Below are 27,730 nucleotides of genomic sequence, written 5' to 3'. Positions count from 1 at the left end.
GATGGGGAAACTGAGGCCCAGAGAGTCAGGTGTCTCGTCCAAGGTCACAGGGGAGCTAAGGATAAATTTGAGATCAGGACCCAGATTTCCTGACCCTCTAATGTCCACTGACCTCGGCCCGGGTGGGGCACTCCTGGTCGCCTCCTGCCAGGGTCTCCGACTTCAGGAGGATAGAGGGCAACGCGCCAGAGGCTCCCGCGCCCAGCGCATCCCTCCCTACTCCACCCCTCGGGATCCTTTAAGAGGCGGGGCTTGGCGGCCAGCCCCGAGGCCCGGGCAAAAGGCTGGGACTTTACTCCGGCGGCAGAGAGCGACCCGTGCTCCATCAGCTGCCGCAACCGCCGCGCCCGCGCCCGAGCCACGATGAGCGGCAGAGTCGGAGATCTGAGCCCCAAGCAGAAGGAGGCGCTGGCCAAGGTGAGTCCTCATCCTGGCCCGGCCCCCCCCCCGCCCCCCCCCGGCCCGGGGCCTCACCTTCCGGCAGCTGAGAGCTGGGAAGGAACTGGGCGGGGGGCGAGCGACGGTGCGGGACCGGCGGGAGGCTGGCGGAGCTGCGGCCGGCAGCACCTGGTGCCTCGCGCCCCTCTCCCCGAGGCCTGCCCCTCCCTCCCCACGCCCGCCGAGGAGGCCCCGGGGAAGTTTGGCCACCCCATCCTCAGCCCCGAGCGAGACCTTGGCGGTGCCACCTGGGAAGAAGTGGTTGCTTGGAAGCCCTCGGAGGTAGCTAAGGGCACAAAGGCAATATTCATTCACAAGACTGGCAGCCGGGCCCTGGGGGCTGGGGCAGGGCCCCAGGTTTCCTTCCATTTCCAGGAGGTTTTCCTCTTACGGGGCAGTGGCACCCTGAACAGGGCCCTGACAGCTCTTGAGGATACTTGGAGAGCCCTTTCTGGGGCACCAAGTCTCTCTGCCGACCTTGGGCAAAACCCGTCCTTCTCTGTGTGCTCCTTGATGAAACGAAGTGAGGGGTTGGACCCGATGATGTTGAAGGGAGCACCCTCATGTGAAGGCTGGAATCCTATCAGCGACTCACTGGGTTGAGGTTAGTTTGAGCTCAGACCAGCCCTCCCTTGTCCTGCAATCCAGGCCCCTCCCTGGGACTGGGGCAGATGCTCTTCAGAAGGCTAGAAGGTAAGCCTGGCTTTGCCTTGGCGCCTGGGCAGAGGAGGGGGCAGCAGTTTGAAAGCTGGACCCCCTCTCCACCAACTGAATCTACTTTTTGTTGCCCTTGAGGAGAGGGGAGGTTGGCTGTTCTGGGAGCCAGAACCCATTGGGTCCCGTCTGAAGGTTTGGAATCTTCACAGCTGAGCAGTTTTCCATCGCTGGACAGGGGGTGGGGGACCAGATGTCTCCTGCCATGGCAGTGGGCTGAGGCACCAACCCCATGAAGGCTCTGCCCCAGGCTGGGCCTCCTCCATCCCAGGGAGGCTGGATAGGGAGGTTTCAGGTTTTACTGCTGACCTGCAGGGGAAGTCAGGCAGAGGAGGGATTAGGTGGTGATTAAACTGGAAACCAGGGGCTGGGTAGGGTCCTTGGTGAGGGGTGGCTTCATGCCTGGGCCCTGGATGAGCAGTTCCCCTGGGAGTCTGGGAGTCTGGGGGATGGGATGGGATGGTTCAAGTCCCTGGCTGACCTAGGCAAGGGGTGGAGGTGGCAGGTCCTCATTGGTCCCCTCTGGGCTGTCCTGTAAGGTCAGTGAGTAGGGAAAGGTGAGTGGCCAGGAGCAGGAGGCGTGGGGAGAGCACGTGGGGGTGTGCTCACCTACTTGGAGGTGGATGTCCACATCCCTTGTTTGGCACTCCCTGCACTTTCCCCCTTCATGGCTTCCTGTTGGAACTGTTCCCTCCACCTGGATTGCCCTCCTCCCTCCTCCTGCTGCCTTTGAAGTCCTTCTAGCCCAATGCAAATGCCATTTTTTTGAAGTCATATGAGACCACTGTCTTCCTGGGCCGGTCATAATCAAACTTTTCTCTTCCTCTGCTCCCCCAGCACATTGCTCACCAGTCCATTACTAAAGGGCAGAAGACTACAGTGGCAAGAGTGTGCTGTCTGGCCTCGGACAGACCTGGGTTTGCGTCCCAGCCCTGCTGATTACTAGCTGTTCAGCCTTGGGAATGTTACTTAGCCTCTCTGAGCTCTAATTTCTTCATCTGTAAAATAGGGACAGTGAAACCTCCAGGGACTCTGAGTGAGGCATGAATAAGATAAATGCCAAGTTCAGTGCTGGGCACACAGGGAACGCTTGGCAAACTGATAGCTTTTACTGTGGCATGTGCCAGAGTGTCTATTATCACAGCTGGGAACACATACGCCCACCTGCCACACTGGAGTGGAAGTGCACACAGCCAGGCAGAGGTAGTGTCTTACTTCCTTCCTGCCTCCTCCTTGCTATCCACTGAGGCAGCAGAGTGTACTATGCAGCCCATGTGCTCAGCCAGTGTCTACAAGTTGACCCGTATTGAAGAGAGGTCTAGCAAAGTCCCTGCGGAGAGCCCCCGGCAGAGGGTGGTTGGGGTGGGACCTGCCGCTCACCCTACTGCCTCTCCCTACAGTTTCGGGAGAATGTCCAGGATGTGCTGCCCATTCTGCCAAATCCAGATGACTATTTTCTCCTGCGCTGGCTCCGAGGTGAGGGAATCGGGGCTGCGGGAGGCTGGGGCAGGGGCTTGTCCTGGGTAACAGAATGGTGAACTCTGGAAACCCTGCCCCTGGCAATCTGAGAATCCGGAGAATTCAACCTTTAGAACCCAAAGGGCTCTTGGCAATTGTATAACCTTGATCCTCCTATTGGGTAGATAACAACCCTGAGGCTCAGAGAGGTGAAGTAACTTGCTCCAAGTCACACAGTGCTTGAATTACAGGCAGAGAGAAGACTAGAACTGGCAGGCTGACTCCCAGCCCAGTGCCCTTTCCATCCGTTTGATAAATGCACTCTCCCGATGGACTTGGGGAAATGGGTTGAAGAAAAGCCTAGGAAGACCAAGCCACGTGAGTAGTCACAGGCAGAGCCAAGTTTAGAACCAGAGTGCAGGCCCCTGGGAGAGGCCGGCCCCCTCTGTGACCTCTTGGGATGGCAAGCCACCTGCTGCCAGCAGTTTAGTCAGCTTGAAGGAGGGGCAGAGTGCACGGGGAACGTGGGAGCACTCAGCCAAACCTAGGTTGGTAAGACTGCCCTCAGGCCACTACCAGGCTCCAGAGTCTCAAGTTCTAGCTCTAACTCTGCCCTGGTCTGGCTGTGGCGTGTGGGCCAGGGGCACACATCTGCTTTAGGCTCCTCTCTGCTAGAACAGGACCAGACAGGGTGCCTTGCCTATTACAGGATGTAACATGACAGAACTCTGTGTGTGGTGATGAAATGTACATGTTTCTACTAGCTTCAGAGTCCAATTCAGCTCCATGCCCCAACTCCTGAAATCTCTCCTTTCTTTTTTCCCTTTTTTTCCTCCTGTGGTTCAAGGCATGTGCTACCCTCTCTGGTTCCTGTGACACACTTTTTTTTTCTTTATAGAAATTCTCTTAGCAGACACTGAAATAATAGAGAAAATTCCACTGTGTTAGATTGGCAGAGATTCAATTATGATGTAGAATCATAGCCCCAAATATTAAAGTACAAATCTTGCCTGATTATTTATTTATAGACACAGACACACATGTACATACCTTAGGGGTCTTGGGACAGGTGAAAAGATGTATTTTCCTTTTCTGTCCATAAAAGGTACTAGTATGTATCCCATGGCAGGTGCAGCCAGGGAAGCCACACGGGGCCCTGTGTGCCTCTGGAAGTGCCACTTGCCCTTTCCCCCAAAAAGAGCTGTGACCACCCCACCAGCACCACCATCAGCCCACTTGGATTGGGTGAAGGGGCGGCACGGGGGCTCAATGGCCTCAGTCCAGGGGTGGAGGATGTTTTCCTGAAGGGGCTTAGCTAGAAGTGGGCGGGTAGGCAGCGTGGGAAGAATGTGCTGCCTTAAAGAGCCAGCTGTAAGATGATCAAACACCCCACTGAGCTGCTGTTAGGTAGAGACGTGTGGTTTCAGAGAGATGAACAAAATAACACAGCTCTTTTATCTAAGAGAAGGCCACCTGGGCTCCTGGCACTTGGTTTCCCAGGCATTCCCAACTCCCCAGTCCTTGGATAACCCCTCTCTTTGCAGGCATACGGAAGAGTATAGTCATCCTCATTTGCCAGTTACGACAACTGAGGCTCAGAGCGGGGAAGGCACTTACCTGAAGGCACACAGCTAATGAGAAGCAGAATCAGGGCAGAAACCTAGGGCCCCAGACTCCCAGGCCAGCAGTCTCTCTAGGAAGCCACAGCTGCCCTCTGAAGACAGGCTCTGCCTCTTCAGACAGAGGAAGTGTCTCCTCTGCCCTTTGTGCCTCACATTTCCTGGGCAGGAGCTCAGGCTGGGTCAGACTCTGCTATGAATTTCAATTACGGTTTTTGTTGCCTTTTTTTTTTTTTTTAAGGAAACATTTTCCCTCTTACCTTTGATTCTAAAGGAAACATTTTCAAGGCGCATGCCAGCAGAATGTCTTTCTCTAACCTAGGTGTGAATCCGGGCTTCTACTCTTGGCCCCTTCCCCTCACATGGGTTGAGTTTTCTGCTGGCCCCAAACCCTGAGAGCAGGCACACGAATCTGTACTGCTTCAGTACAGGGTCAGGTGGCCAGATGAAAATGAGGAGGTGGTAGAAATATTGTGTGTGTGTGTGTGTGTGTGTGTGTGTGTGTGTGTGCATGCGCGCGCGTGCGGGGTGGGGGCAAAGGATGTCTGAGTCTTCTTCACTAGGACTAGGAAGTGATCAGATAAGAACCCAGGACAGCTGCTCCTGGACCAGCTTCTTTGGCAGTGCCCTAAGCCATGCTTTGAGCTTCCCCTGACTAGGACAGCAGGAGCTCTGGAGAGGCCCGACTCAGCAGGCATGGGGAGGCAGTCAGGGCCAAGTGGCAACTTGGGAAGGGCCCTCAAAGAAGACGCTGGATGTTGGACTCTGGCAGATATTAGGGAGCGCCCTCAAAGAAGACACTAGATGTTGGACTCTTGCAGATACCGGTTAACTGGAGAGCCACCTGGAGATAAGGGGGCTCACAGTTCACTACCACTCCTTCACAGACCAGCTGGGTTCCCCCATCATGATAGCATGTTGCTTTGCATCTTTCATGTGTTTCCAGATCATTAGATGATTCAGTCAGAGATGTGCAGTATCTTGTGCAAGGTCAAACTGCGAGAAAGTGGAGGGGCAGAGAGGCAAACCCAGATTATATTCCTCTAAAAGCCGCCCCTTGCTGCCATGATGGCACGTAAAGGGTGGCCATCAGAAGAAACTTCCTAAGAGCAAAGGCTGTTCACCAGTGTGTGTCCAGCACCAACGAGAGGGGTGGCATTTGTCAAATCTCTTGATATACCCTTTGGGTGCAGGAGCGTGGACTGGATTTCATGATAGCAGAGTCAGGGAATGTGCTCGGCCACTCCCAGAGATCAGTGATTAAGGTGACAGTCCAGAGGGCAGCCTGTCTGGCCCAGCTTCCAGGGCTGTCAGCAGTTCTAGATACCAATCAGATCCACAGAGGACATGCAGCTGGGAGGCAGAGTTCATAGGTCAGTTGGCAAAATTGGTAAGAGTCTGGATCTCAAAAACTCTTTAAAGGATCAAGTGAAGCTGATTGTAACAAGAGAAAATCTGATAGGGATGGGTCCAGAAAACCACCTCACAACATATGGGATGGAGGCTTCCCAACAGCACAGCTGAAAAGGATTTGGGGGTTTCTGTTGACTGTAAGCTCCATCTGAGTTAAGGGTGGGACTGTTGCCAAGAAATTTCTTAGGCTTTGTTGGAGAAGGGTAGACAACACCTGGTGCTGTGCTCAGTTATGGACAGCACACTTTATTTTATCATTAAAAAAAATTTTTTTTAATGTTTATTTATCTTTGAGAGGCAGAGACAGAGACAGAGACAGAGCATGAGCGGAGGAGGGGCAGAAAGAGAGGGAGACACAGACTCCAGGCTCTGAGCTGTCAGCACAGAGCCTGACGCAGGACTCGAACCCACAAACCACTAGATCATGACCTGAGCCGAAGTTAGATGCTCAACCAACTTAGCCACCCAGGTGTCCCTGGACATCACACTTTAAGAAGGGCACTGGCAAACTGGGAAACATCTAAAGGGAAGTACTGTAGATGGACTTGAAACTGGGCTGTGAGAAATGGTTAGAGAAAGGATCCATGGATGGGCAACATGATAGCCAAGAGGACTCAGGTGGCAGCACAGAGTTCACTAGCATTGAAGAGGCTGTCACATGACTGAGGAAGCGACCCTATTTTCTGAGTGTCCCGGCGGCAGATCTCAGTGTAACAATGAGGACTGAGTGCAAATAGCAGTGCAGATTACCTGGAAGGAGGTGGCATTTGGGGTAGTGAGGTCTTTTTGTTCAAGTTTGAGCAGAATGACTTGGGGTTGGAACATAAAATGAAGACTTGGCCCAGGTGAACTTGAATTCTGAAGCTTTCCACGAACCGTGGGAGGAGGGCCCTCTGTGTCTCATTAGGGTATGCATGGATCCTTTGAAGATAGGGCAAGGTTGACTCGAGGCTCATCAACTCTATCCTACTGGGATGTTCTGCCAGATCCACTCCAGACTGTGGGGCAACTATGCTCATCTTTGAACTGTGGATCAAGTTCTCAGAACTGGATGTTAGACCGTGAAGATTAACTTTGTGTAACTGGAGAGGCAGAATGATAAAGGGGTCCAGGGTTTACTTTCCGTGAGAGAAGATAAGATCTTTCACCTATTGCATCCACTAGGGTAAAATTCTTTTAATCCTGAAGTTGCAAGGCTCTAGCCACCTGCCCTGATCCTTGACCTTCAGGGACTGTGGTGTTCCAGAAGCATCCAGTGAAGGTCTTCATGTTACCTTCTGCTTGTGGGGTGATCTGGGAGTCAGCCCCTGCGTGGGAATAGGGAAATCTCCCTGTCCTTGGATGCCCAGCCTGCTGGTCTAACCCTAACCACGTTTCCCTGTTACAGCTAGAAACTTTGACCTGCAGAAGTCCGAAGCCATGCTCCGGAAGGTGAGATCCATGTGGCTTCATATCCCGCTGTTGCCTCCATTCCTGCCTGTCAGAATCACACTATGCTTCCTTTGCCCACCCTGCCCATCCAATCACAGCTTTTGGTTTGTGTGACATATCTGAGTATTAGCTGACCATTGTTACCTTATTCCTCTGTGACAAAGTGCATTCCCTTCCTTGGAAACACAGAACTTTAATAGTTCTGGGCCAGCCAAGAATTATAATCCCTTCTTCCCAGACCTCTAAACCATGCAGTGCCTTCTTTTCCATTCCTGCCAGTTGCCTTCTCATGACGTACCTGAGATGTGACGGTGGCCTCTTCATACTGTCATCTATTGCTAGATACCCCTTAAGAGTTCCCCCCACTCCTGCTCTTTTAAAGCCCTGACTGTGTGTTTGCAGCACGTGGAGTTCCGAAAGCAAAAGGACATTGACAACATCATGAGCTGGCAGCCTCCAGAGGTGAGGACAAATGATCTTGCCCCATCCCTACGTTGGGTCTGTTAGACCCGCAATCTGTGCCCGAATCTGGTGGACTGGGACCTTCAGAGGAAAGGTCTGACAATTCTAAGTGAGCCCCAGTGGTTCCCAGGGTGGGTTATCTATTGGCACCCAGGAGAAGGCTGTGGAGGGAGAGCTTGATGAACCCCTGGGAAGGCCCTGGGATACAGGGAAGGCACGACTGCCCTGGGCCTGCTGACCAGGTGCCTCCTCTATGTTTTTGCCCAGGTGGTCCAACAGTATCTGTCAGGGGGCATGTGTGGCTATGACCTGGATGGCTGCCCCGTCTGGTACGATGTCATTGGACCTCTGGATACCAAGGGTCTGCTCCTCTCAGCCACCAAACAGGACTTGCTCAAGACGAAGATGCGGGACTGTGAGCGGCTTCTTCAGGAGTGTGTCCGCCAGACCGAAAAGGCAAGTGGGCTTAGCACGGTTGAAAATGAGTTCATCACAGTAGAGGTGTTCAAGCAGAAACAGGCATATCACACAGGGATTTAAGCACAGCTTCAGGACTGGGGCCCAGACGTTTGGATTTCACACACGAGTGAAATTACAAAGTTTTGGGGACTGACATACATTGCCAAATTTTTATTTTTCCAAGTAAGGACTTAAAAAGAAAATGTACCAGCTACTATTGCCATAATCAGCCGCCAAAACTATAGGAATGGCATAATCTCAGAATAAAGAGCAGTCCTTTAAATTGAAGAAATTTATTACATTATCATTGTTTTTCTCATTCATCTGGGCACCAGTAAAATCTTTGTCACGGACCAGCCTGTCCTCGGACAAGTGTTTGGGTACCGCTGGTGAGATGAGCTCAGAGTCTGTATTCAAAACAAAAAGGTGAGGACAGGTGATTCCCTCTCTAAGAAAAAGACTGAAGGGAGAGCTGGAGCCACACTGACCATCTCTTCTGCCTTCCTCTTCAGCTATCATAAGGATCCAGTGAAATAATGTGATAAATTTGGGAACACTCCAACACCGTCATTCACAAACATGCACTGAGAGCCCAGTGTGTGCAGAGATCCTGCAGGCTGGGGACACAGAGAATCATTAGGTGGGCATGTACCCTTAAGGGCTTAGGTTGGATGGAGAGTCTCTGTGCCTGCTCACCAGAAAAGTTGCCCGACGAGGCCCCACGGACTGAACACTACCAGGTGCTGCACACAGAGGAAGGGGGGGCGGGCCACCAGGTCAAACTGCAGAACAGAAGGGACCTCAGAGAGAATCTAGATCCACCCAGTTGTTTACTGGACAAGAACAGGGACACCGAGGCAGGAAGAGTGACTAGCCTAGGCCACAATTCTGGCCTGGGGGTGATTATTTCAACATGGAAGGCCCTTGGTATGGCCCTGTCCAGATCTGGGCCCATGACCAAATCAGCAAGATGTGACTCTGCTCCTCTGTCCTCTGCAGATGGGGAAAAAGGTGGAGACAGTCACCCTGATTTATGACTGCGAGGGTCTTGGCCTCAAGCATCTCTGGAAGCCTGCGGTGGAGGCCTATGGAGAGGTGAGGAGCAGGGCTGGGAGGGGGCTGTGAGGAGGAGAAAAAGTAGGAGTGAGCCCCTCTGCTAGGATGCTCTGTGGGTGAGGTGATGGGGGCGGAGTTTAGCCTGAAGGAGGCGGGGCCTGCCTCCCTCCTGCCTCCCTGGTACAGAGGTCTGGGCCCTCTGGACTCCGTGATTTGTTTCCACAGTTTCTCTGCATGTTTGAGGAAAACTATCCTGAGACACTGAAGCGTCTTTTTGTTGTTAAAGGTAAGTTGAGGGGCGCCCGGGTGGCTCAGTCAGTTAAGTGCCTGACTTCAGCCCGGGTCATGATCTCATGGTTTGTGGGTTCAAGCCCTGTGTCAGTCTCTGTGCTGACAGCTCAGAGCCTGGAGCCTGCTTCAGATTCTGAGTCTCCCTGTCTCTCTGCCCCTCCCCTCCTCATGCTTTGTCTTTCTCTGTCTCTCAAAAATAAATAAATGTTGAAAAAACAATTAAAAAAAAAATAAAGGTAAGTTGGGAACTATCTGTGATGAAGTCAAATGGGAAAGAGGGGCCCAAAATGTTACTGGGACAGGTCCAGGGGAGTAGAATGGGGTGAGCCAGAGGATGGGATCTGGGGACCCCTGACATATGCAGACTGGGTTACAATTCACAAAGCTTTTAGGATTTATTACCTCCTTGGAGCCAGCCAGACAGGTGAGATAGGAAGGCAATACCCACTTTCTAGACAGGGAAGCTGGATGTCAAAGAGGTGCCTGTGCCAAGCCTCACACCCTGGGCTGTGTGGGCTCCATAGCACTGGGGAGCCTGTGGCCTGACACAAGGGACTGTGGAGGACACTGTTAGGGACAAAGTGAGCCTTGCTCCCGGTCTCACATTGCCTGGTCTCTGTTCCAGCCCCCAAGCTGTTTCCTGTGGCCTATAACCTCATCAAGCCCTTCCTGAGTGAGGACACTCGCAAGAAGATCATGGTCCTGGGAGGTGAGTAGCCCAGACTCTTCTCAATGCCACTGGATGCTCTGTGGGCCAAATTGGGGACAGCTTTAGATGTATCTAAGGTGAAGGCTTCCTCTGCTGGTTTGGTAGCAGTGAGACCCAGGAGCAAGTAGGGGCCGGGCTAGGGTCTGCCTTTCTGTTTTAATAAGAACTCTTTCACTCAGACGCTGTAGAAGAAAGTACTGAGCTCAGCACTGTAGATGCAAAGATGAACAAAATACCAGTCTTGCCCTTAAGGAGCTTACAGCGTAATAGGAGAGAGAAGACCTTTAGAGAGAAAGCAATGACACAAGCTAGAAAAGGTACTAGAAACAGCAGAGAGAAGGTGCATGGAAGAAACAGGAGCAGAGGTTGCTTTCAGTTAGAGGCAACTAGGAGTTGCTTCCTTTGATGAGCACCTACTGTGTGCCAGGCCCCCTGGATTAGGTGACAAAGATGAGTAAGATAGAATCCCTTGAAGAGCTCCAGGCCCTTTTGGGGAAGGGAGATGCAGACAACACATTACATGTAAAAGAGAGAAAGCAAGTGGGTGGGGACACTGAGCAGGGACACTCACCTTCTCCTGACCCAGGGAGGAGCAGATGCGTACCTCACCTGAGTGCTACAGAATGAGGTAAGAGGCAGCAAGATGATGCCAGGCAGGAACCTGGTGGGCAGAAAGAACAGCCCTGAGGAAAGACCTTACACACCATGGTTTAGGCAATTGTAGAGAGCACGGCAGGGTGTGACAAGAGAGGGGCCACACTGGAGAGGGGCTGAGAGCCAGGGCACAGAGAATCCAGGGCACCATGCCGAGAAGCCTGGACATGACTCTACAGGCCACTGGGAACCACGGAAGATTCTGAGCAGGGAAGGTACTGGCATCAGATTCTTAAATTAATTAATTAATTAATTAACTTTCTAGCCATTTTATTATTATTTTTAATGTTTATTTATTTTTGAGAGACACATCGACAGAGTGCAAGCAGGGAAGGGACAGAGAGAGAGGGAGATACAGAATCTGAAGCAGGCTCCAGGCTTACAGAGCCCGACGCAGGGCTCAAACCCACAAACCGTGAGATCATGACCTGAGCTGAAGTCGGATGCTTAACCGACTGAGCCACCCAGGCGCCCCTATTTTATTATTAAAAAAATGTTTTTAATGTTTTTATTTATTTTTGAGAGAGACACAGAGTGAGTGGGGGAGGGGCAGAGAGAGAGAGATGGAGACACAGAATCTGAGGCAGGCTCCAGGCTCTGAGCTGTCAGCACAGAGCCCGATGTGGGGCCCAAATTCATGAGCCGTGAGATCGTGACCTGGGCTGAAGTTGGACGCCTAACCGACTGAGCCACCCAGGTGCCGCCCCTTATTATTTTTTAAAATTTATGCTCAAGTTAGTTAACATACAGTGGTCTTGGCTTCAGGAGTAGATTCCAGTGATTCATCACTTACACATAACACCCAGTGCTCATCCCAACAAGTGCCCTCCTTAATGCCCCTCACCCATTTTCCCCCATCCCTCCACCCCCATCAACCCTTAGTTTGTTCTCTGTATTTAAGAGTCTCTTATGGTTTGCCTCCCTCTCTGTTTTTATCTTATTTTTCATACCCTTCCCCTATGATCATCTGTTAAGTTTCTCAAATTCCACATATGAGTCAAATAATATATTTCTTTCTCTGACTTATTTCGCTTAGCATAATACCCTCCAGTTCCATCCACGTTGTTGCAAATGGCAAGATTTCATTCTTTTTCATCATTGAGTAGTATTCAATGTAGTAGTATTCAAAGTAGAATTGTATATGTGTACCTCATCTTCTTAACCAGGATCAGATTTTTACTTTATTTTTTAATTTTTTAAGTTTATTTATTTTGATAGAGAGTGAGAGAGAGCACAAGCTGGGGAGGGGCAGAGGGAAGGAGAGACAGAATCCCAAGCAGGTTCCATGCTATCAGCGCAGAGCCCGACGTAGGGCTCAAACTCACATAATGTGAAATCGTGACCGGAGCTGAGATCAAGAGTCAGATGCTTAACCGACTGCACCACCAGGCACCCCAACCAGGATCAGATTTCAAATGGAGACACATTTTACTGGCAAGCTTGCAAAGCACAGGTACCAATTTGCAGTGTGGCCACAGTCCATGCAAGAGGTGTTGCAAACCTGAGCTGGGGAGGTGGCAGTAGGGATGCAGAGAAGAGGATGGACTAGAGACTTACTTAGGAAGTGAAACAGCAGAACTCAGTCGACTGGATAGAGGAAGGAAGAGAAATCTAGAAATGACTTTCTGGTGTCTGGCATGAATGACTGAATATCACAATCATTCTGGTACAATTCGTTCAGCTAGAGAACACAACTGGAAGAATAAGCTTGGCGTTGAGTTTGGGGAATCTCTGAGATACACAGATGTTGGGGTTACTTGAGCCTGAAGCTGAGGAGAGAACTCCAGTTTGGAAAGTCGGGAGTTATCGAATACAGGCAGCAACTAAAACCTTGTGAGTAGATAAAGGATGCCCACAGAAGAGTGGAGGCTCAGCCCTGGGGACTGTCCAAGCTCAAGGGCAGGCAGAGCCAGAGGAGCCCACCAGGGAGAATGAAGAGTGATTGATGAGGTTGGCAGGACCACACCAGGCAGGGATTGGATGTGCTGAGGAGCTGGGAGAACATCAGGGCACAAGAGGGAAGCTGGAGCAAGAGACGCATAGGAATCAAGCCAGCCACGGACAGAGAGGAGCTGAGTTTTACCAGAACATTAGGTGAAGTTGGTGGGAAGAAAAGACCACAGAGGTAGATTGGGACTGGCTCCTGGCAGACTCGATGCCACCCGTGGAGTTGAACTTAGGGGTAGGGAATACATATTCTGAACGTTTCTGAATGTTCACCATTAGGCAACACATTGAAAGTGGAAATCTTCCCAATGCGTATTAATGGGCCCCGGGAGCGGCGTGGAGCATTCTAGAAAGTACAGGACTTCTGGGATTTGGTCCTGACTCTGACAGCAACAAGTTCTGCTTCTTGTTGCCTCAGTTACTCTCTCTGTAAGATGGGAAGTTCTTTTTGGCCTTATTCCAACTCTCCAGCTGAGCTGGGGGAAGACATACAAAATCTGAGCAAAAGGCTCTGATGATTCTTGGCTTTTCTGCTGCTACCACCCACCATGAGCATGCGGTGGTTGGGTTTCCTGGCAGCAGAGCTGTAGAGAAGGTGCCGTCTGTTCTCCCACCCACACCTGAAACCCTTTCAACCAAACCCATCTCAGTCTCGGAAGATACAGGATCTTCAGCAGAGGAGGGAAGGCATTCATTTTGGGTTGGTCAGTGAGGCTTAGAAGCACAGATTAAATCACTCCCCAAACCACAGATGCTGTGTCGCAGGAGTTGCATGGTCCCGGGACCCTAGAAATCAGAGGGTTGGGAGACTCTGGACAGTCTCTGTGGGCTTCCAGCCAGTACCAACAACAGAGGATACTGGGTTGTACCCCATGACTTGGAGCTGCTGCCTATTTATGGTCTATATAGTCAGCATGGAAAGGTTTCCAGCATCAAAATATTGTACTTGGCTGAAAATAGGTTAGGAATTTGGTTCTCAGCATTGGTTGCACTAGAATCAAACTCTTCAAGTCAGGAAAGGGCTTGGTTATTTACAAAAAAAAAAGGGGGGGGGGCGAGTCACTGGCAGCTTAGACAGCCTGAAAAACAGCAGAAGTAAAGTCGTGGCTGGGGTAAAGCCAAGGGAACCCGTTTCAAGGGCCACTCTACAGTGGTGCATTCAGTAACTCACGACTGAGCACGATTCGTATAGATGAAAGTAGGGGATGAGACACAGGGTTGTGCCCTCCTGGAATTCAGTCTACCCAGGACAGATCATGTTGATTCAGGCCCTCCTGCTTGATGCACATGCTGTTCCCTCTACCTGGGATGCCCTTCCCTTCTTTGTTCCCTCTGCCTGCACTGCAGGTATTTGTATCATCTTTCAAGGAGTGATAATATATTCTGATGTGCGTAGGGCACTTAACAGTTTATGGCATCTTCTCAAGTACTTAGTTCACTTCACCCCCCACTGAAGCCTTGCAAGGTGGGAGGAATCAGGCTCAGAGTGAAGCAATGCCCAAGGTTGTTCAACTGGCCAGAGGCAGGGGAGACACGACTCTAAATGTTCTGATTCTTAGTTCAGGGCAGGGCAATCCTCTGGGTGATGGTTCCTCCTGAATCCCCTGCAGATCTGTGTGTATACTGTGTACTCCTAATGCCTGTGTTTTGCATCCTGGGGCAGACAGGGTTTTTCCTGCCTCTTTTGTGTTGACCACCAGGACCGTGAGGAAATCTTGCCTAGTGGTGACCCTTTTTTTCTCCTTCCTTCCCTCTACTGCCCAGCAAACTGGAAGGAGGTTTTACTGAAATATATCAGCCCTGACCAGCTGCCTATGGAGTATGGGGGTACCATGACTGATTCTGATGGAGACCCCAAGTGCAAATCCAAGGTAGGGGACTGCATGCCCCCCGCTGCGTAGCCCATAGGGCTAGGGGATCGCCCGGGAAGCCTGGCTCAAATGCCCATTCCAGTTCATTCTGTGTTCTGCTTCTAGATCAACTATGGGGGTGACATTCCGAAGAAGTATTATGTGCGAGATCAAGTGAAACAGCAGTATGAGCACAGTGTGCAGATTTCTCGTGGCTCCTCCCACCAAGTGGAGTATGAGATCCTCTTCCCCGGCTGTGTCCTCAGGTAGTGCTCTGGACCCTAGGAGGCAGCCTGTGCCTTTGAGCCAGTGGGTGGGCTGGGCTGGGAGAAGCCCTGGGGGCAGGACCCCAGAGAGTGCACACATGGACGGAATCACGTCTCAATGGGTGGATGTCTCCTGCAGGTGGCAGTTCATGTCAGATGGTTCAGACATCGGTTTTGGGATTTTCCTGAAGACCAAAATGGGGGAGCGGCAGCGGGCAGGGGAGATGACGGAGGTGCTTTCCAACCAGAGGTACAATGCCCACCTGGTCCCTGAGGATGGGACCCTCACCTGCAGCAATCCTGGCATCTGTAAGTCTTGGCTTAGCTGTCTGTAAGCCCTGCCCTAGCTGTCTGCCTGTGAGGTCCCTCTTTCTCCATGGGTTTATGCTCTCAGACTGTTAGAACTAGACATAGGGCTCCATCAGATCAACCCTCTCCTGATATAGATAAGGAAACCTAGGCTTGGACAGGTACAATGACCAGGTGACCCTCCTGGTTAGCAGCAGGGTGGGACTCTGGCCAAATACTCCCAGGTAGAGATGAGTCATGGTGCTAGGTGATCACAAGGTTCAGAACACTTGCTATCTGGTTCAAGACTAACTGGATCTATGACTGTCATCAGACATTTCTTGGGGATGTTCCTCTCCCCAGACATCAGAGAGGCAGAACTTGCCTGGGTGAGTGCAGGGATCCCCGGGTGAGCAATGCTGAAAAGCCCAGTCTTTTTTTTTTTTTTTTTTTTTAATTTTTTTTTTTTCAACGTTTATTTATTTTTGGGACAGAGAGAGACAGAGCATGAACGGGGGAGGGGCAGAGAGAGAGGGAGACACAGAATCGGAAACAGGCTCCAGGCTCTGAGCCATCAGCCCAGAGCCCGACGCGGGGCTCGAACTCACGGACCGCGAGATCGTGACCTGGCTGAAGTCGGACGCTTAACCGACTGCGCCACCCAGGCGCCCCTGAAAAGCCCAGTCTTGATCCCTCTGAGCTTCATTTATCTCCACCCTGATCAAAAAAAAGGGCACAGACCATGAATAGGAAGTTTGGGCAAGAGGAGTAAGAATGGCAAACAGGCATTTGAAAAAGTGTTTGACCTCAACTTTGTAGTATCTATTAAAATTCCCTTTTAGCAATTCTAATTCTGGAAATTTAGTCTACAGGAATGTTTATACAAAGACACAAGGATATAGGTACAGGGATGTTCCTAGCAGTCTGGGAAACTGGCAATAAACTAAATGGCCTTAATAAGATCTCGTTAAATGAATTATGGTCCATGCATACATGTATATGGAACACAATATACACATTAGAGGGAATAAATTGACACATAAGATGTCTGGTACATGTTTTAAAAAAAAAAAGAGTGAAGCATAGCATATGGTATACACTCTGCTTTTTTTTTAAACATGTATATTAAAAATAATTCTGAGGAATAGTGGTTATCTCTGAGATGGTAAGAAGCTTATAGAGGGCTTTAATTTTTTTACATGAGTTCTGCAAATAGTTATTTTACAATGACCATGTACTACATTTATAAGTAGAAAAACTACACACACAGACACACACACACTTCCCTTCCAGTCTCCAGTTGGGCCAGGCATGGAAAGTCAATGAGAGCAAGGGCTTTATCATTAAGCCACTTGGATTTGACTCTAGACTAGTCCTTAGGCAAGTGACAGCCTCCCTGGGCTTCGGTTTCCTGATTGCTAACTGGGGATCAAACTCTCTACCTCATGGGGATAGGTCTGTGCAGCACTTAGCATAAGTCCTGGCGTACAGCAAGCACTTAACACACTGTAGTCACCATTATTGTTATTAGGGCAAGACCTGGCAGGGAGAAGGGCCATCCTGGAGATGGTGTTGGAGACGGGAGAAGCCCTGTGCCCCATTTCTAGGGCAGCATTACCAGGAGATCTGAGCTAGCCCCCAGATGCCTCACAACATCATCCCGATCTCAGATTCCGTGTACTTCCCCACATGCCAGGCAATGTTCAGTCTCTACAGCCGCTTCCTCAGATGCTCTGTGGTATGGCTCCCCAGGGAGGAGGAGTATTCTTGTTAGTGAGCAAGCAGCCAGGTCCTTGGAGGAGAAGGCATATTACTACATGCTTCAGTAAGAACAAGTCCTAGCACACCAGCCCAGATACTATTATCCACAGAGCATATTTTGTATATAAGCTTCAATTTTTAAAAAAAGTTTTTAAAAATGTTTTATTTATTTTTGAGAGAGAGAGAGATAGAGAGAGAGAGAGAGAGAGAGAGAACGAGTGGGGGAGGGGCAGAGAAAGAGGGAGACACAGAATACAAAGCAGGCTCCAGGCTCTGAGCTGTCAGTACAGAGCCCGATGTGGGGCTCAAACTCAGGAACCATGAGATCATGACCTGAGCCGAAGTCAGCTGCTTAACCGACTGAGCCACCCAGGCGCCCCAAGCTTGAATTTTTTAAAATATTTTTTTAACTTTATTTATTTTGAGAGACAGAAAGAAAGAGCGAGCAAGCCAGGGAGGGGCAGAGAGAGAGAGAGAAAGAGAGAGAGGAGAATCCTAAGTAGACTCCATGCTGTCAGTGCAGAGCCTGATGCAGAGCTCGATCTTACAAACCATGAGATCATGCCCTGAGCCAAAACCAAGAGTTGGACGCTTAACCAACTAAGCCACCCTGGTGCCCCAACTTGAATTTTTTTTAATGGACGGGGAAGCTGAGGTATAGAGAAGGGATGTCACCTCTCCCACAAAGTAGCTTATATGAACACCAAAAGACAGAGGACATGAGGCAATCCTAGAGTCCTGGTCCAGATCTCTAGGCCATAGCTATCTTAGAGATGATCAGGTCTGCCCTGATGTTACAGAACAGAGAGTGGAGTCCCAGACCAGGGAAGTAATTTACCCAAATTCATGCAGCCAACAGCAGTGCCCCACCCATTTTCCAGCAGTGCTCACTACCAATTATACTACCGGAAGGACACAGCCTGAGAGAGGACCAGGAACCTTATAACATAACCAGGCTTAGGTTTGCAAATCCCAAATATATTTTAGCTCTTCTTGGATACATTCCCAGATGGAACGTTTATCGGCCTGTGGGGCCTTGACTGCCGCTTCTTGTCCATTCCAAGGAGGATTAGAGGCAGGTCACAGCATCCACCTCCCAGGTGTAAAGACAATGAGGTGGGATCAGCTGTTGTCTGGAGCCATGGCTCAGGTTAGACCTGAGCCCAGAGAGAATGCAGTATTAGGTTACAAACTTACCTGTGGGAGGGCAGTGCCCTTGGAGAGCCAGGTGACCCCCTGCAAAGTGGAACATAATCGCTCGGTGGAGAAATTAAAACTCCGTGCCAGCCTCCAGTGGTAAGAACACATTAATCCTCCCCAGGCCACACGGGTCCTTGCCCAAGTGTACTTAATGGCTGAGAAGGAGAAACAAAGTCTGAATTGATTTCACTTATTTTTTTTCTCAACTAAAATTTCCTGAGGGCCTGAGTTTAGAATACTTGGAAAGAAGATTCAGAAGAAAAGATACAGACTTTGTCTGCCAGGAGTACTTAACATGGTCTAGAAGACCTAAAAGACTAGATGAAGGTTCAACAGTACTTCCAGGCAGTGTTGGGGAGAAGAGAGTCTTGGGGAGAAGAGAGTCTAGCCAGGCTCCAGGAGGCTTGGTTTCTGAGTCCCCCTGTGCCACCAACTCTCCAAGTGTTTTGGGCAGGTGTCTCTAAGTAGTTTTTGCTTTCCTCCTCTTCCCCCTCCCCCTCCTCCTCCTTCTAAGTTTATTTGTTTATTTTGAGAGGATGAGCAGGGGTGGAGCAGAGAGAGGGCGAGAGAGAATCCCAAGCAGGCTCTGCAGTGTCAGCACAGAACCCCATGTGGGGCTCGATCCATGAACTGTGAGATCATGACCTGTGCCAAAGTCAAGAGTTGGCTGCTTAACTAAGCCACCCAGGCGCCCCAGCTTTTGCTTTCCTTCTTAAAATGAGGGGAGTGGGCTAGAGCAGGAGGTCTTTTTTTTTTTTATTTAATTTTTTAAGTAGGTTCCATGCCCAACGTGGGGCTTGAACTCACATCCCTGAGATTAAGAGTCACATGCTCTACCAACTGAGCCAGCCAGGCTCCCCTAGAGCAGGAGGTCTTAATCTGGGGTTTGTGGACTCCCCATAGATGTGACTGTGAATCTTAAAAGACCAAACCACCTCCCTTTTATAACATAGAGGGTCTAACATCCCCTTTTCTATTCTCAAATGAAATTCATGGATAATATAACCCATCTAAACACATGATTTAAAAAGCAATATAATCTCCCAGTGGGAAAAATAAAAGGAAGTTAATTTAGAATATATATTTGTTTCCATACATAAACGAGAGGGCATGATTACACCCATGTGCTGAGACTCTTCAGAATGGTGCCTTTCCCATTGGGACCCCCTGCCCCCAAGGGTCCATGATGGGGTCCAGGGGATCTGAAGTTGTATGATTTCATCAGATTCTCAAGGGGCCAGTTCCCCAACAAAGGTTGAGGAGCCTTAGCCTGGAAGGATCTCTGAGGGCCCTACAGGCCTGTGAGTACATGATTAGTGTCAAAATGAACCATGTAGTTCATGAACTCCACTTCCCTTGGGCCTGGGCCTTAGAACAGCCTCTTCCTTGTTTCTGAGAGCAAAATATCATACAAGGCAGAGCCATCTTGATCCTGGTGCTTGGTCCAAGGAGCTCAGACCTTTCCTCTAGCATGGCTGATTCTAGTTGCTAGGGCTCTGTTGTCCAGGACAGTGAGGCAGTGTCTCTCTTTCTGGAGGGACTACTGGTTCTGAAAAACCTCTGGTGCAGAGAGAAAATCAATGAGTAATACTTCCTTCATACCGTGAAAAAAGTGTGGGTGGAGTGTCTACTCAAGGTCTAAACTATGTATTTTATTTAGGGGCAGGAAAGAGGAGAGGTTAATTCTCAGGATTAAATATACTTTTTTTTTTGGGGGGGGGGGCTTGTTCTAAGTTTTTATTTTTGCTGGGAAAAGCGAGAGAAGTCCTGGATAGGGAAAGGGCAGAGTGAGTGTTTTTGTTCTCACACTCTGTTCTCTTGAAGGGGTACTTGACTGAAATGGAACAACTTCTCAACAAAAAAAAAAAAAAAAAAAAAAAAAGGGTTAGATTAAAAGCAGTCTGTTCCTCGGCCAAGGCTTCAAAGCCTTCTCTGCCAACTGCATGCCCACTTTGAGTTTTCCTAATCATTTATGATTACAAACAGGGGCGAAATGAGCATCTTTGTCCATTTATTTGGGACAAATTCATTGGGATGAATTCCTGGTTCAAAAATTCTGTGTATTTTTTACCTTGGCCAGAAACTGAACAGGGCTCGTCTTTTTCCAGGGCCCAAGGCAGGCAACAATGCAGACCAGAGGGAAATTGCAGCTCTATCACCTCACCATGTGACACAGTGACCTCCTTTTTATACCCTATAAAGCAGGATTAATACTGAATTCATAGTTACTTGCAGCAATAGTCTAGTAGTATATATAGATTACCAAGCCAGGGCTGAGACACATAAGTAGGCATTTTCCCATAACTATTATTATTTTGACAACTACTGCTGCTACTAATTCTGCTATGCCATTTCAAGGCCCAGTTCAAGTTCTAACACCTCTGAAAAGCCTTTTTACATGATTTCAGTCAATAGGGCCCTCTCCTTCCAAGCTGTTAACAGATATGGTTGTCTCTCTCACTCATCTGGCGCTCGGCATGTTCCGTCTCATATATTTTTTTCTCTCTGTGAATATCTTGTCGACCCAGCTTGATTTAAGTTTCAGAAGGTGAAGGACCATTGCTTATGCCACCTTCATCCTCATTATGGACCACACTGCCTTGTTCAGTCAACAAAACTCGCTGCCCTTTGTTAGAATTGCCTGAATGTCTGGTTTTCTGCCTCCCCTCAGATGTCCTGCGGTTTGACAATACCTACAGCTTCATTCATGCCAAGAAGGTCAGTTTCACTGTGGAGGTCCTGCTTCCAGACAAAGCCTCAGAAGAGAAGATGAAACAGCTGGGGGCAGTCACCCCAAAGTAATGCCTCCTCCCACAGAAGGCCTGGCTCCCTCAGTGTCTCCCTGTCAGTTTCTGTCCCTTGTAGCAGTCATTTGCCCAGTATCCAGATGCCTCCCAAAAAACTGGGCTACAAGAAAGACCTTGGGCTGGATTTGGGAAACTTTCATTTCAGAATTAGGAAGAGGGAGAGTAGCAGGAGAGGGTCCCCTTGCCTCTCAAATTGCTAAGAAGTCCCAGGGGCTGGGCACCATGATAGGATCTACCATCCTATAAGCTGTGCCAACTTTACCTGTCCAGTGACAGCTGAGACAGGAAGTGAAGGGGAGGGGGGGGGGGAGACGGGGGTGGCAGCAGGGAAGAAATTAGAAAAGGGGGGAGAGATTGAGACCTAACACTTCAGGGAAGCCAGCTGTAGGGGAGGAACTTGTTCCCAAATGAAAATGTTAAGTCTAGATCATAATGAGGAGTATAGCAAGGTAGCAGGTTGCTAGAGTTATGGTGGGGGTCAAAAACTTTTCTAAACTTTCTATCACCAAGGCTGGGATCTTTTGGCTTTGCCTACCAGGTCTCAGAAGATGGTCTGAGTCAGTGTAGATCTTCCCACTCAGGGGTAGACAGGAAGGCCACCTTGAGATTTTTGCAATTCTTGGGACCCACTGGCTGTCTCTTTAATTACTGATTGTCAGTGACTCAGCTTCTCAGGACAGTGAGATTTGGTGCCCAGCCACTGTCCTCCAACGTAAACAAAGCACAGGGAAATTACCTCCAGGGATCCCAGCTCCATGATGGGCCAGGGAGGTTAGGGGTGGGGGTGAGTCCTGAGGCTTCCACCCCCCCCTTTTCTGTGCTGCCGGCCTCTCTTCAAGTTAACTCTCCATTTGAGCACCCCACACAAAAATGACAAGTGGGCTCAAAACAGTAGATCTCAGTGAGTGCATTTCCCAGTCTGAGTCTCCCACGGTGCCGGCCAGGCCGCTTCCTGACTGACCTCAGCAATGCTTTGGCAGTCCCATCTCTGTGGGAGGCATTCGGCTGGTGCATTGGGTTCCTGGTGTCTGGCGGGGAGGCTGCCCGGGCAGGGGGCCAAAGCCCGGGCCAGCATCTGGGGGCAGCCACAAACGGCCTCACAGGTCCCCAGCCCCTCCATCCACAGTGATGAACAGGGGGCGCTTGGCGACCAGGGACTGGAGGGCACGGACCCTGGGGGCAACCACAGCACTTAACACCACGCCCTGCAAACGAACACTGGAAAACGAACCCGCCTGGGCTCTCGCAGGGACTGCTTTCCCTCCGAGACCCAGGCCCCGGCCCAGCGTGGGGAGATGGTCTGGTGAAACTGAGTAGGGGCTGGGCTGCGTGGACAGCAGCCAGACCGCTTGGCAGGGGTCACCCCGACCTTGGTTTACAACGCTCTGTTAGGAAAATTAACCAATGAATAAAGCAACATTCAGTGCACAGGAAGTGGAAATCAATGCCCGCCGCCTCGCTCCTCTCTGCCCCTCCCTCAGAACGGCAAATTTACGCCTCGGCAGCACCTAGCCGGCAATAGGTTGGGGCGCATGCGCAGAAGTCACCCGTTACTTCCCTCTGGCGCGCGCTTTCCCTCGGGGCCCAACAGCCAGCTTGCCTCCAGGCTGGCCCAGCCCGTTGCTGTCTTCCGCCATCTTTGTTAAGGGCACCAGGGCGCGCTACTGGCCGCCTTCAAGGTCAGGGCGGAGGCCCCGCCCCACTAGGTCCCTCGTTACGCGCCGGAAGGTTCTTGCGCGCTGTTAAGTGCGGGTCTGGGGAGTACGTGCAGCGCCTGCGGTGGGCCCGAGGGGGGGGGGGGAGGGGGGGGAAGCGGACGAACGACGCTCACGTGGTGCTAGGGACCGTCTCCTAATTCCGCGTCAGCATTACCGATGTTTCCGGGGCTGGAGATCCCATTGGGCCCAAGCCCAGCTTCCTGCGAGGTCACCGCCAACCGGCTGACCTACATGACCGAACGATGACAGAGACGGCCAGGGCTGAAAATGGGGCCCTTAATATTGAATCAGTGGTCTTTATTTTCTCTGTCTTTATTTGATGACAATAAAAGCTAATTCTTTAATGAGCGCATACTAAGTACCATGCAACAACCCTGTGCTTCGTTAGGGCCCTGGGTTGTTGCAGAAATTCAAGGAAATTACGTGCAAAGCGCTTAGAAGAGAGCCTTAACAAGTGAGTGCTCAGTAAATACTGACTACTCATAAATTTTACTGACGTGGCTAATAGGTGGCACAACTGGGATTGAACCCAGGACTACTTGCCTTTAATGGCTGCATCTTCGCTGGCAAAATCCAAAGGATTCAGAGCTTTAGTGAAGTGCACTCATTGCCCACATGAGTAAACCGAGGTCCAGCTGGGGAAGAGTTTCTTAGTAACCACTACCCCCCCAAGACCACACATTCTGTTCTGCTCATTTCCCTGAAGTCTTGTTTCCCTTGACTCATTCATTCCTTCGTTCATTCATTCATTCATTCATTCATTCAAGGTCCTGCCCCCAGGAAGCTTGGTCTGAGGGTTATATGGATCCAGTTAGAACCCAGAGCTTGATAAATGAACATGGCACCTGCCAGGAAGGCACTCGAGTCCAAATACCCACCTCTCCAGGGCGCTCACCATTCACTCCCCAGACTCATTAACTCAACTCCCCTTAAGAGCGTGGAATCTGGAGCCACACGGCCTGGATTCAAAGGCCAGCTTCACCACTTAGCTGTATGACCTGGAAAGTGACCCATCTTTTTTGTGCCTCTATTTCCTCATCTGTAAAATGGGGGTCCCAGGTTGGTGGGAGGCTTTAAGAAAGTAATCTGTTGGGGCGCCTGGGTGGCGTAGTCGGTTAGGCGTCCGACTTCAGCCAGGTCACGATCTCGCGGTCCGTGAGTTCGAGCCCCGCGTCAGGCTCTGGGCTGATGGCTCAGAGCCTGGAGCCTGTTTCCGATTCTGTGTCTCCCTCTCTCTCTGCCCCTCCCCCGTTCATGCTCTGTCTCTCTCTGTCCCAAAAATGAATAAACGTTGAAAAAAAAAAAAAAAAAAAAAAGAAAGTAATCTGTCTAGAGTCTTTAGTCAATGGTCTGATCAGTAAACTTAACAAATGGTTACCTAAAAATAATCCTTGCAACTGTCCGAGGAGTGAACATTGTGTTCCGCATTTAATACATTAATACATTAATAAAATGAGGCTTAGCGAAGTACAACCTATTGCCTGAGGTTACACAGCTATGAAGTGTAATTAGGAAGTGTAGCTTCCCTCATTTGAACCCCCTTCTCTTAGGCTCCAAAACTACAGTCAGTCAGTCGTGGGAAAGGACTGCGCCAACCGCTCAAACCCAGAAAAAACGTGAAGAAAATTAATCTGTAAAGCCCAAGCCTGGGAGAGGGGCTTCAGTGCGCGGGGTAATTTGCAGACGCTCCCTGCTGGCGGGGACAGCGCGACCTGTCCTTCAGTCCCGGACCTTCAGCCGGTCCTGCCGCGGCAGATTGGAGCGGTAGTGGAAGCTGAAGTGGTATCGGCGCAGGACCGGCTGCAGTGGCTGGTGCGGAGGTGGAAGCGCCATGTCCGAGCCGCCCCCGCGGGGTGCTGAGCGCGACATTTTCCGAGACACGTGGGTGCGGTACCTAGGTGAGAGGGGGCCGGGGGTGCGCGAGGGGCTCGGCGACCCCTCACCATGTGGCTGGAGAGGTAGGGGTCGCCAGACGCTGGTCAGGAGCCTGGAGAAGGTGGAAGGATCTTAGTTCTCATTCTGCCCGGGCCAGAGACTGGGCTCAGAGAGGGCTAGGGACTTGCCCAGAGTCACACAGCTCAGGTCGGCCCACCCCTACCCTCGGGGTTTGTCTGTACAGATCAGTCTCCCAGGTGTAAGCTCCAAACGGGCTAGGAGGAACGGGGGGGGGGGGGGGGTTACTGGCTGTAGAGTCAGATTATGGGGCCTCATACCGATTCAGTTTGACTCTCGGTTTTCTCAGCATAAAGGAATGAACGCAGTGTCTCTCTCATGGGGTGGTAGTTGTAAGGGTAGAAAGAGATAAGGCACAGGAAAGGCCTGGCACATGGTGAGTACCTCATCAGGGAACTTGCTCTTAGTCTCTCCATTAGTGCTCATGCTTCTAGAACCCAGACTGGGAAGGCAAGTGAGTGATGACAATGGTGACTGTACTCAGCGCTCCCACAATGGCCCTAGAATGGAGGTGGGTTTCATGGATGCCTCTTTATAGGCTGGGAATCCAAAGCTCGGAGAAGTAAAATCACTTACCTAAGGTCACCCAGCTCCTCCTTAGCAGGCTGGGAATTAGGACTAGTGCCCCCTTGTGGAGCAAACCATACCCACTCCTACCCCTGGAATTAAATGTCTCCTCTCCAACAGGCTATGCCAATGAGGTGGGAGAGGCATTCCGCTCCCTGGTGCCAGCGGCTGTGGTGTGGTTGAGTTATGGTGTATCCAGCTCCTATGTGCTGGCGGATGCCATTGACAAGGGCAAGAAGGCAGGAGATGTGAGTGTTAGCCCCCCGACCCTAGTCCACTCCCTTGTGATTTAGTCCCCAGCCTTGCATGTGGTAAAATCCCTTGTGGGACAGTCCAACCCCTACAGCCTTGCCTGGTGCAGTCCATACCCCCATCCTGTTTGTAGGGTGCTACATCCTGCCCCCAGCCCTGAATTGGTACAGTCCAGAACCCGACACCCCCAACCGGCCACTTCCCTCCCCTGGTCCAACCTCATGCCCCTTGTCCACAGCGTTTCCCACCTCTGCCCTGCTGGATGAAGTATCTCTTGTCCCTACCAGGTACGAAGCCCTGAAGCAGGGCGCAGCACCAGGGTGACTGTGGCTGTGGTGGACACTTTCGTGTGGCAGGCTCTGGCTTCTGTGGCCATCCCAGGCTTCACTATCAACCGTGTGTGTGCTGCCTCTCTCTACATCCTGGGCACTGCCACCCGCTGGCCTCTGTCCATCCGCAAGTGGACTACCACTGCACTGGGGCTTCTGGTCATCCCTGTCATCATCCACCCCATTGACAGGTGAGTGCCCCTTCCAGCCTCAGGGATCATCCACTCTACAGGTGGAGATAAGCTCTGAGAGACATGGTGTCCCCACTTTGCACACAACAGTAGCAGCAGAGGCAGGGCTGGCACTCAGGACTCCTCAGGTAGAAAGGACAGTCTGTGTCCTCGTCATATGATCCTGGCAGGTACTTTGGCAGTAAACATAAGGAGGATGCCTTGAGGGTATGAGACACAGGACCAGTAAGTTCTAGAAAGAAAACCTAGTGTTACAAAACAACCGGAGGCAGGCAGAAACAGGTGCGCATTGGAGGGGATGGGTTTGGGGAGATTTTGGTGACAGGAGCCCACCTGAAACTGGGCTAAGTAAAATAAGAATTAATTGCTTCATGAAACTGAAAAGTCCAGAGTTATGCTGCTTTCAGGCATGGCTGGATCTAGGCACCCAAATGATGTCATTAGGGGTCTTGGTCTCCCCATCCTGCTGTCCGTCTTCTGACACCACCCCCTATTGGCTTCACTCATATTCTCCAGAGGGGAGCAGAGATGGCTTCCACCAGTTCCCAGCTTCCATCCTACCAGCTTAGCAAGACCCATAGGAAGCTTCTTATAGTTGACAATAAATAAATAAATAAATAAATAAATAAATAAAATCCCAAGGAAGGCTGTCATTGGTCTATTGTGGACTGAGTGCCTAGTCCTGAGCCAGTTTCCCTTTTCTGACTGGCCAGGCGTGGGTCATGTGCCTGCTCATAGAACCAAAGATGGGCCAACCTAGATCAACATAGAGTGGGAGGAGCAGTCTTTTTCCGAAGGAACATAGCTGACCCAAAGGCCCAAGGGTGAGCCTTTTAACCTCTCTGTGCCTCAGTTTCCCCAACTGAATAGAGAAATGGCACTGTGTCCTGCATCTAGGAATCCCTTCGCTGGCCCTGACCTCCTGCCTTCCATTCCCCCACTAGCACCCATTGGTCACCTGCTCATCACTGTCCACTGTCCCACAGATCAGTGGACTTCCTCCTGGACTCCAGCCTGCGCAAGCTCTACCCTTCAGTGGAGAAGCCCAGCTCCTCCTGATCCCGCCCTGGTACCTGGTCTGTGAGTTGGCCTACTCCCTGCTCTGGTCCAACTTCCTCCTCTTGCCAGGGGATGTGGATGCCTGGCTTTCTGGGGTCTGAGGCCCTGGCGTCTGAGTATATTTGAGCCCAACGGAAAGTGAGAGACAAAGGCCTCAAGGAGCAGCAGCTGCAGTAACTCACAGAAAGGGGACACCTGAACCCTATTTGCTTCCATGGAATCCGTGATACTGAGTGGGAGTGGACCTGTCTTTTGACAAGGAAGTAACATCCTCCCATGGAGGATAAGCAGACTGAGGCCCAGATAGGGCCAGGAATACAGCCAAGATCACTTGGCAAGCTGGGGACCCAGGAGTCCCAGTGGCTTGGCCCCATGGCAGTATGGCTGGACGGAGGAGCAGCAGACACTCGGAGAAATGTAGCAGTGCAGTGGCGGGTACCCTCAGGACTGATTCTCCGGCCAGCCCATCCCTGGTGCAGGAGCTGCTTGGGCCTGCCTGGAAGGCAGGACAGCCCCCGGCCCAATAAATCCTCAAAAAGTTGAGTTCTCTTCTCCTTTCCTCTTGGGGATGAGCAGGGGTGTGGTGGTGGGGAGCAAGCCTGGGGGCCCTCAGAGGTGGAGGCCAACTTTGGCTATGCATTGCTTGCAATAGCCAGCACTGGGCCTGTCTGTACCTCCCCACCCACCAGTGCTTCCCTGCAGATGCCTGGGATCCCACCCTTGGTGCTGTCAGCCTCCTTTGGGCATTGACCTCTTTGCAAGCCTAAAGCACCAATACTTCTGGAAGGGGAGCCTGTTGGGCAGGAACCACCTGAACCTGAAGGTGCCTGAGGTGAAG

General features: G+C 50.9%; 2 protein-coding genes and 1 non-coding gene across 7 annotated transcripts; 2 read left to right on the top strand and 1 right to left on the bottom strand.

Moving 5' to 3' along the window:
• The first annotated feature begins 258 nt into the window (after nucleotides 1-258).
• On the top strand, nucleotides 259-20,947 carry SEC14L2 (SEC14 like lipid binding 2). 4 transcript variants are annotated; one of them, XM_045457318.1, is made up of 12 exons: nucleotides 259-417; nucleotides 2,553-2,628; nucleotides 7,030-7,073; nucleotides 7,476-7,535; nucleotides 7,803-7,991; nucleotides 8,994-9,089; nucleotides 9,276-9,336; nucleotides 9,967-10,050; nucleotides 14,416-14,522; nucleotides 14,628-14,767; nucleotides 14,907-15,076; nucleotides 20,688-20,947. In XM_045457318.1, exons 1-12 carry the CDS (start codon nucleotides 364-366, stop codon nucleotides 20,816-20,818), a joined length of 1,212 nt encoding a protein of 403 aa, XP_045313274.1. In that variant the 5' UTR covers nucleotides 259-363; the 3' UTR covers nucleotides 20,819-20,947. The 4 variants fall into 4 exon arrangements, with proteins under 4 accessions (XP_045313274.1, XP_045313277.1, XP_045313276.1 ...); XM_045457320.1 differs by lacking the exon at nucleotides 259-417 and adding an exon at nucleotides 623-720; XM_045457321.1 differs by lacking the exon at nucleotides 2,553-2,628 and having other exon boundaries at nucleotides 263-417.
• On the bottom strand, nucleotides 18,799-18,871 carry TRNAK-CUU. Its single transcript has one exon. It is a non-coding gene; the product is annotated as a tRNA-Lys (tRNA).
• Nucleotides 20,948-24,173: 3,226 nt separating the features above from the next.
• MTFP1 (mitochondrial fission process 1) lies at nucleotides 24,174-27,435 on the top strand. Of its 2 annotated transcripts, none has more exons than XM_045457782.1 (4): nucleotides 24,174-24,439; nucleotides 25,182-25,309; nucleotides 25,601-25,833; nucleotides 26,778-27,435. In XM_045457782.1, exons 1-4 carry the CDS (start codon nucleotides 24,373-24,375, stop codon nucleotides 26,890-26,892), a joined length of 543 nt encoding a protein of 180 aa, XP_045313738.1. In that variant the 5' UTR covers nucleotides 24,174-24,372; the 3' UTR covers nucleotides 26,893-27,435. The 2 variants fall into 2 exon arrangements, with proteins under 2 accessions (XP_045313738.1, XP_045313739.1); XM_045457783.1 differs by having other exon boundaries at nucleotides 24,195-24,439; nucleotides 26,820-27,435.
• Nucleotides 27,436-27,730: the final 295 nt, after the last annotated feature.

The sequence above is a fragment of the Leopardus geoffroyi genome, chromosome D3 (assembly GCF_018350155.1).
Source record: "Leopardus geoffroyi isolate Oge1 chromosome D3, O.geoffroyi_Oge1_pat1.0, whole genome shotgun sequence".
Classification (NCBI taxonomy): domain Eukaryota; kingdom Metazoa; phylum Chordata; class Mammalia; order Carnivora; family Felidae; genus Leopardus; species Leopardus geoffroyi.
This window is presented reverse-complemented; position numbering and strand designations above follow the sequence as displayed.

Excerpts from the sequence above, each read along its gene's own strand:
- SEC14L2 (XM_045457318.1), top strand. The coding sequence starts at position 364 with ATGAGCGGCAGAGTCGGAGATCTGAGCCCCAAGCAGAAGGAGGCGCTG. Across the intron at positions 9,090-9,275 it reads CGGTGGAGGCCTATGGAGAG|TTTCTCTGCATGTTTGAGGA; the intron begins GTGAGGAGCAGG and ends TTGTTTCCACAG. Across the intron at positions 14,768-14,906 it reads TTCCCCGGCTGTGTCCTCAG|GTGGCAGTTCATGTCAGATG; the intron begins GTAGTGCTCTGG and ends TGTCTCCTGCAG.
- MTFP1 (XM_045457782.1), top strand. The coding sequence starts at position 24,373 with ATGTCCGAGCCGCCCCCGCGGGGTGCTGAGCGCGACATTTTCCGAGAC. Across the intron at positions 24,440-25,181 it reads CACGTGGGTGCGGTACCTAG|GCTATGCCAATGAGGTGGGA; the intron begins GTGAGAGGGGGC and ends CCTCTCCAACAG. Across the intron at positions 25,834-26,777 it reads ATCATCCACCCCATTGACAG|CACCCATTGGTCACCTGCTC; the intron begins GTGAGTGCCCCT and ends TTCCCCCACTAG.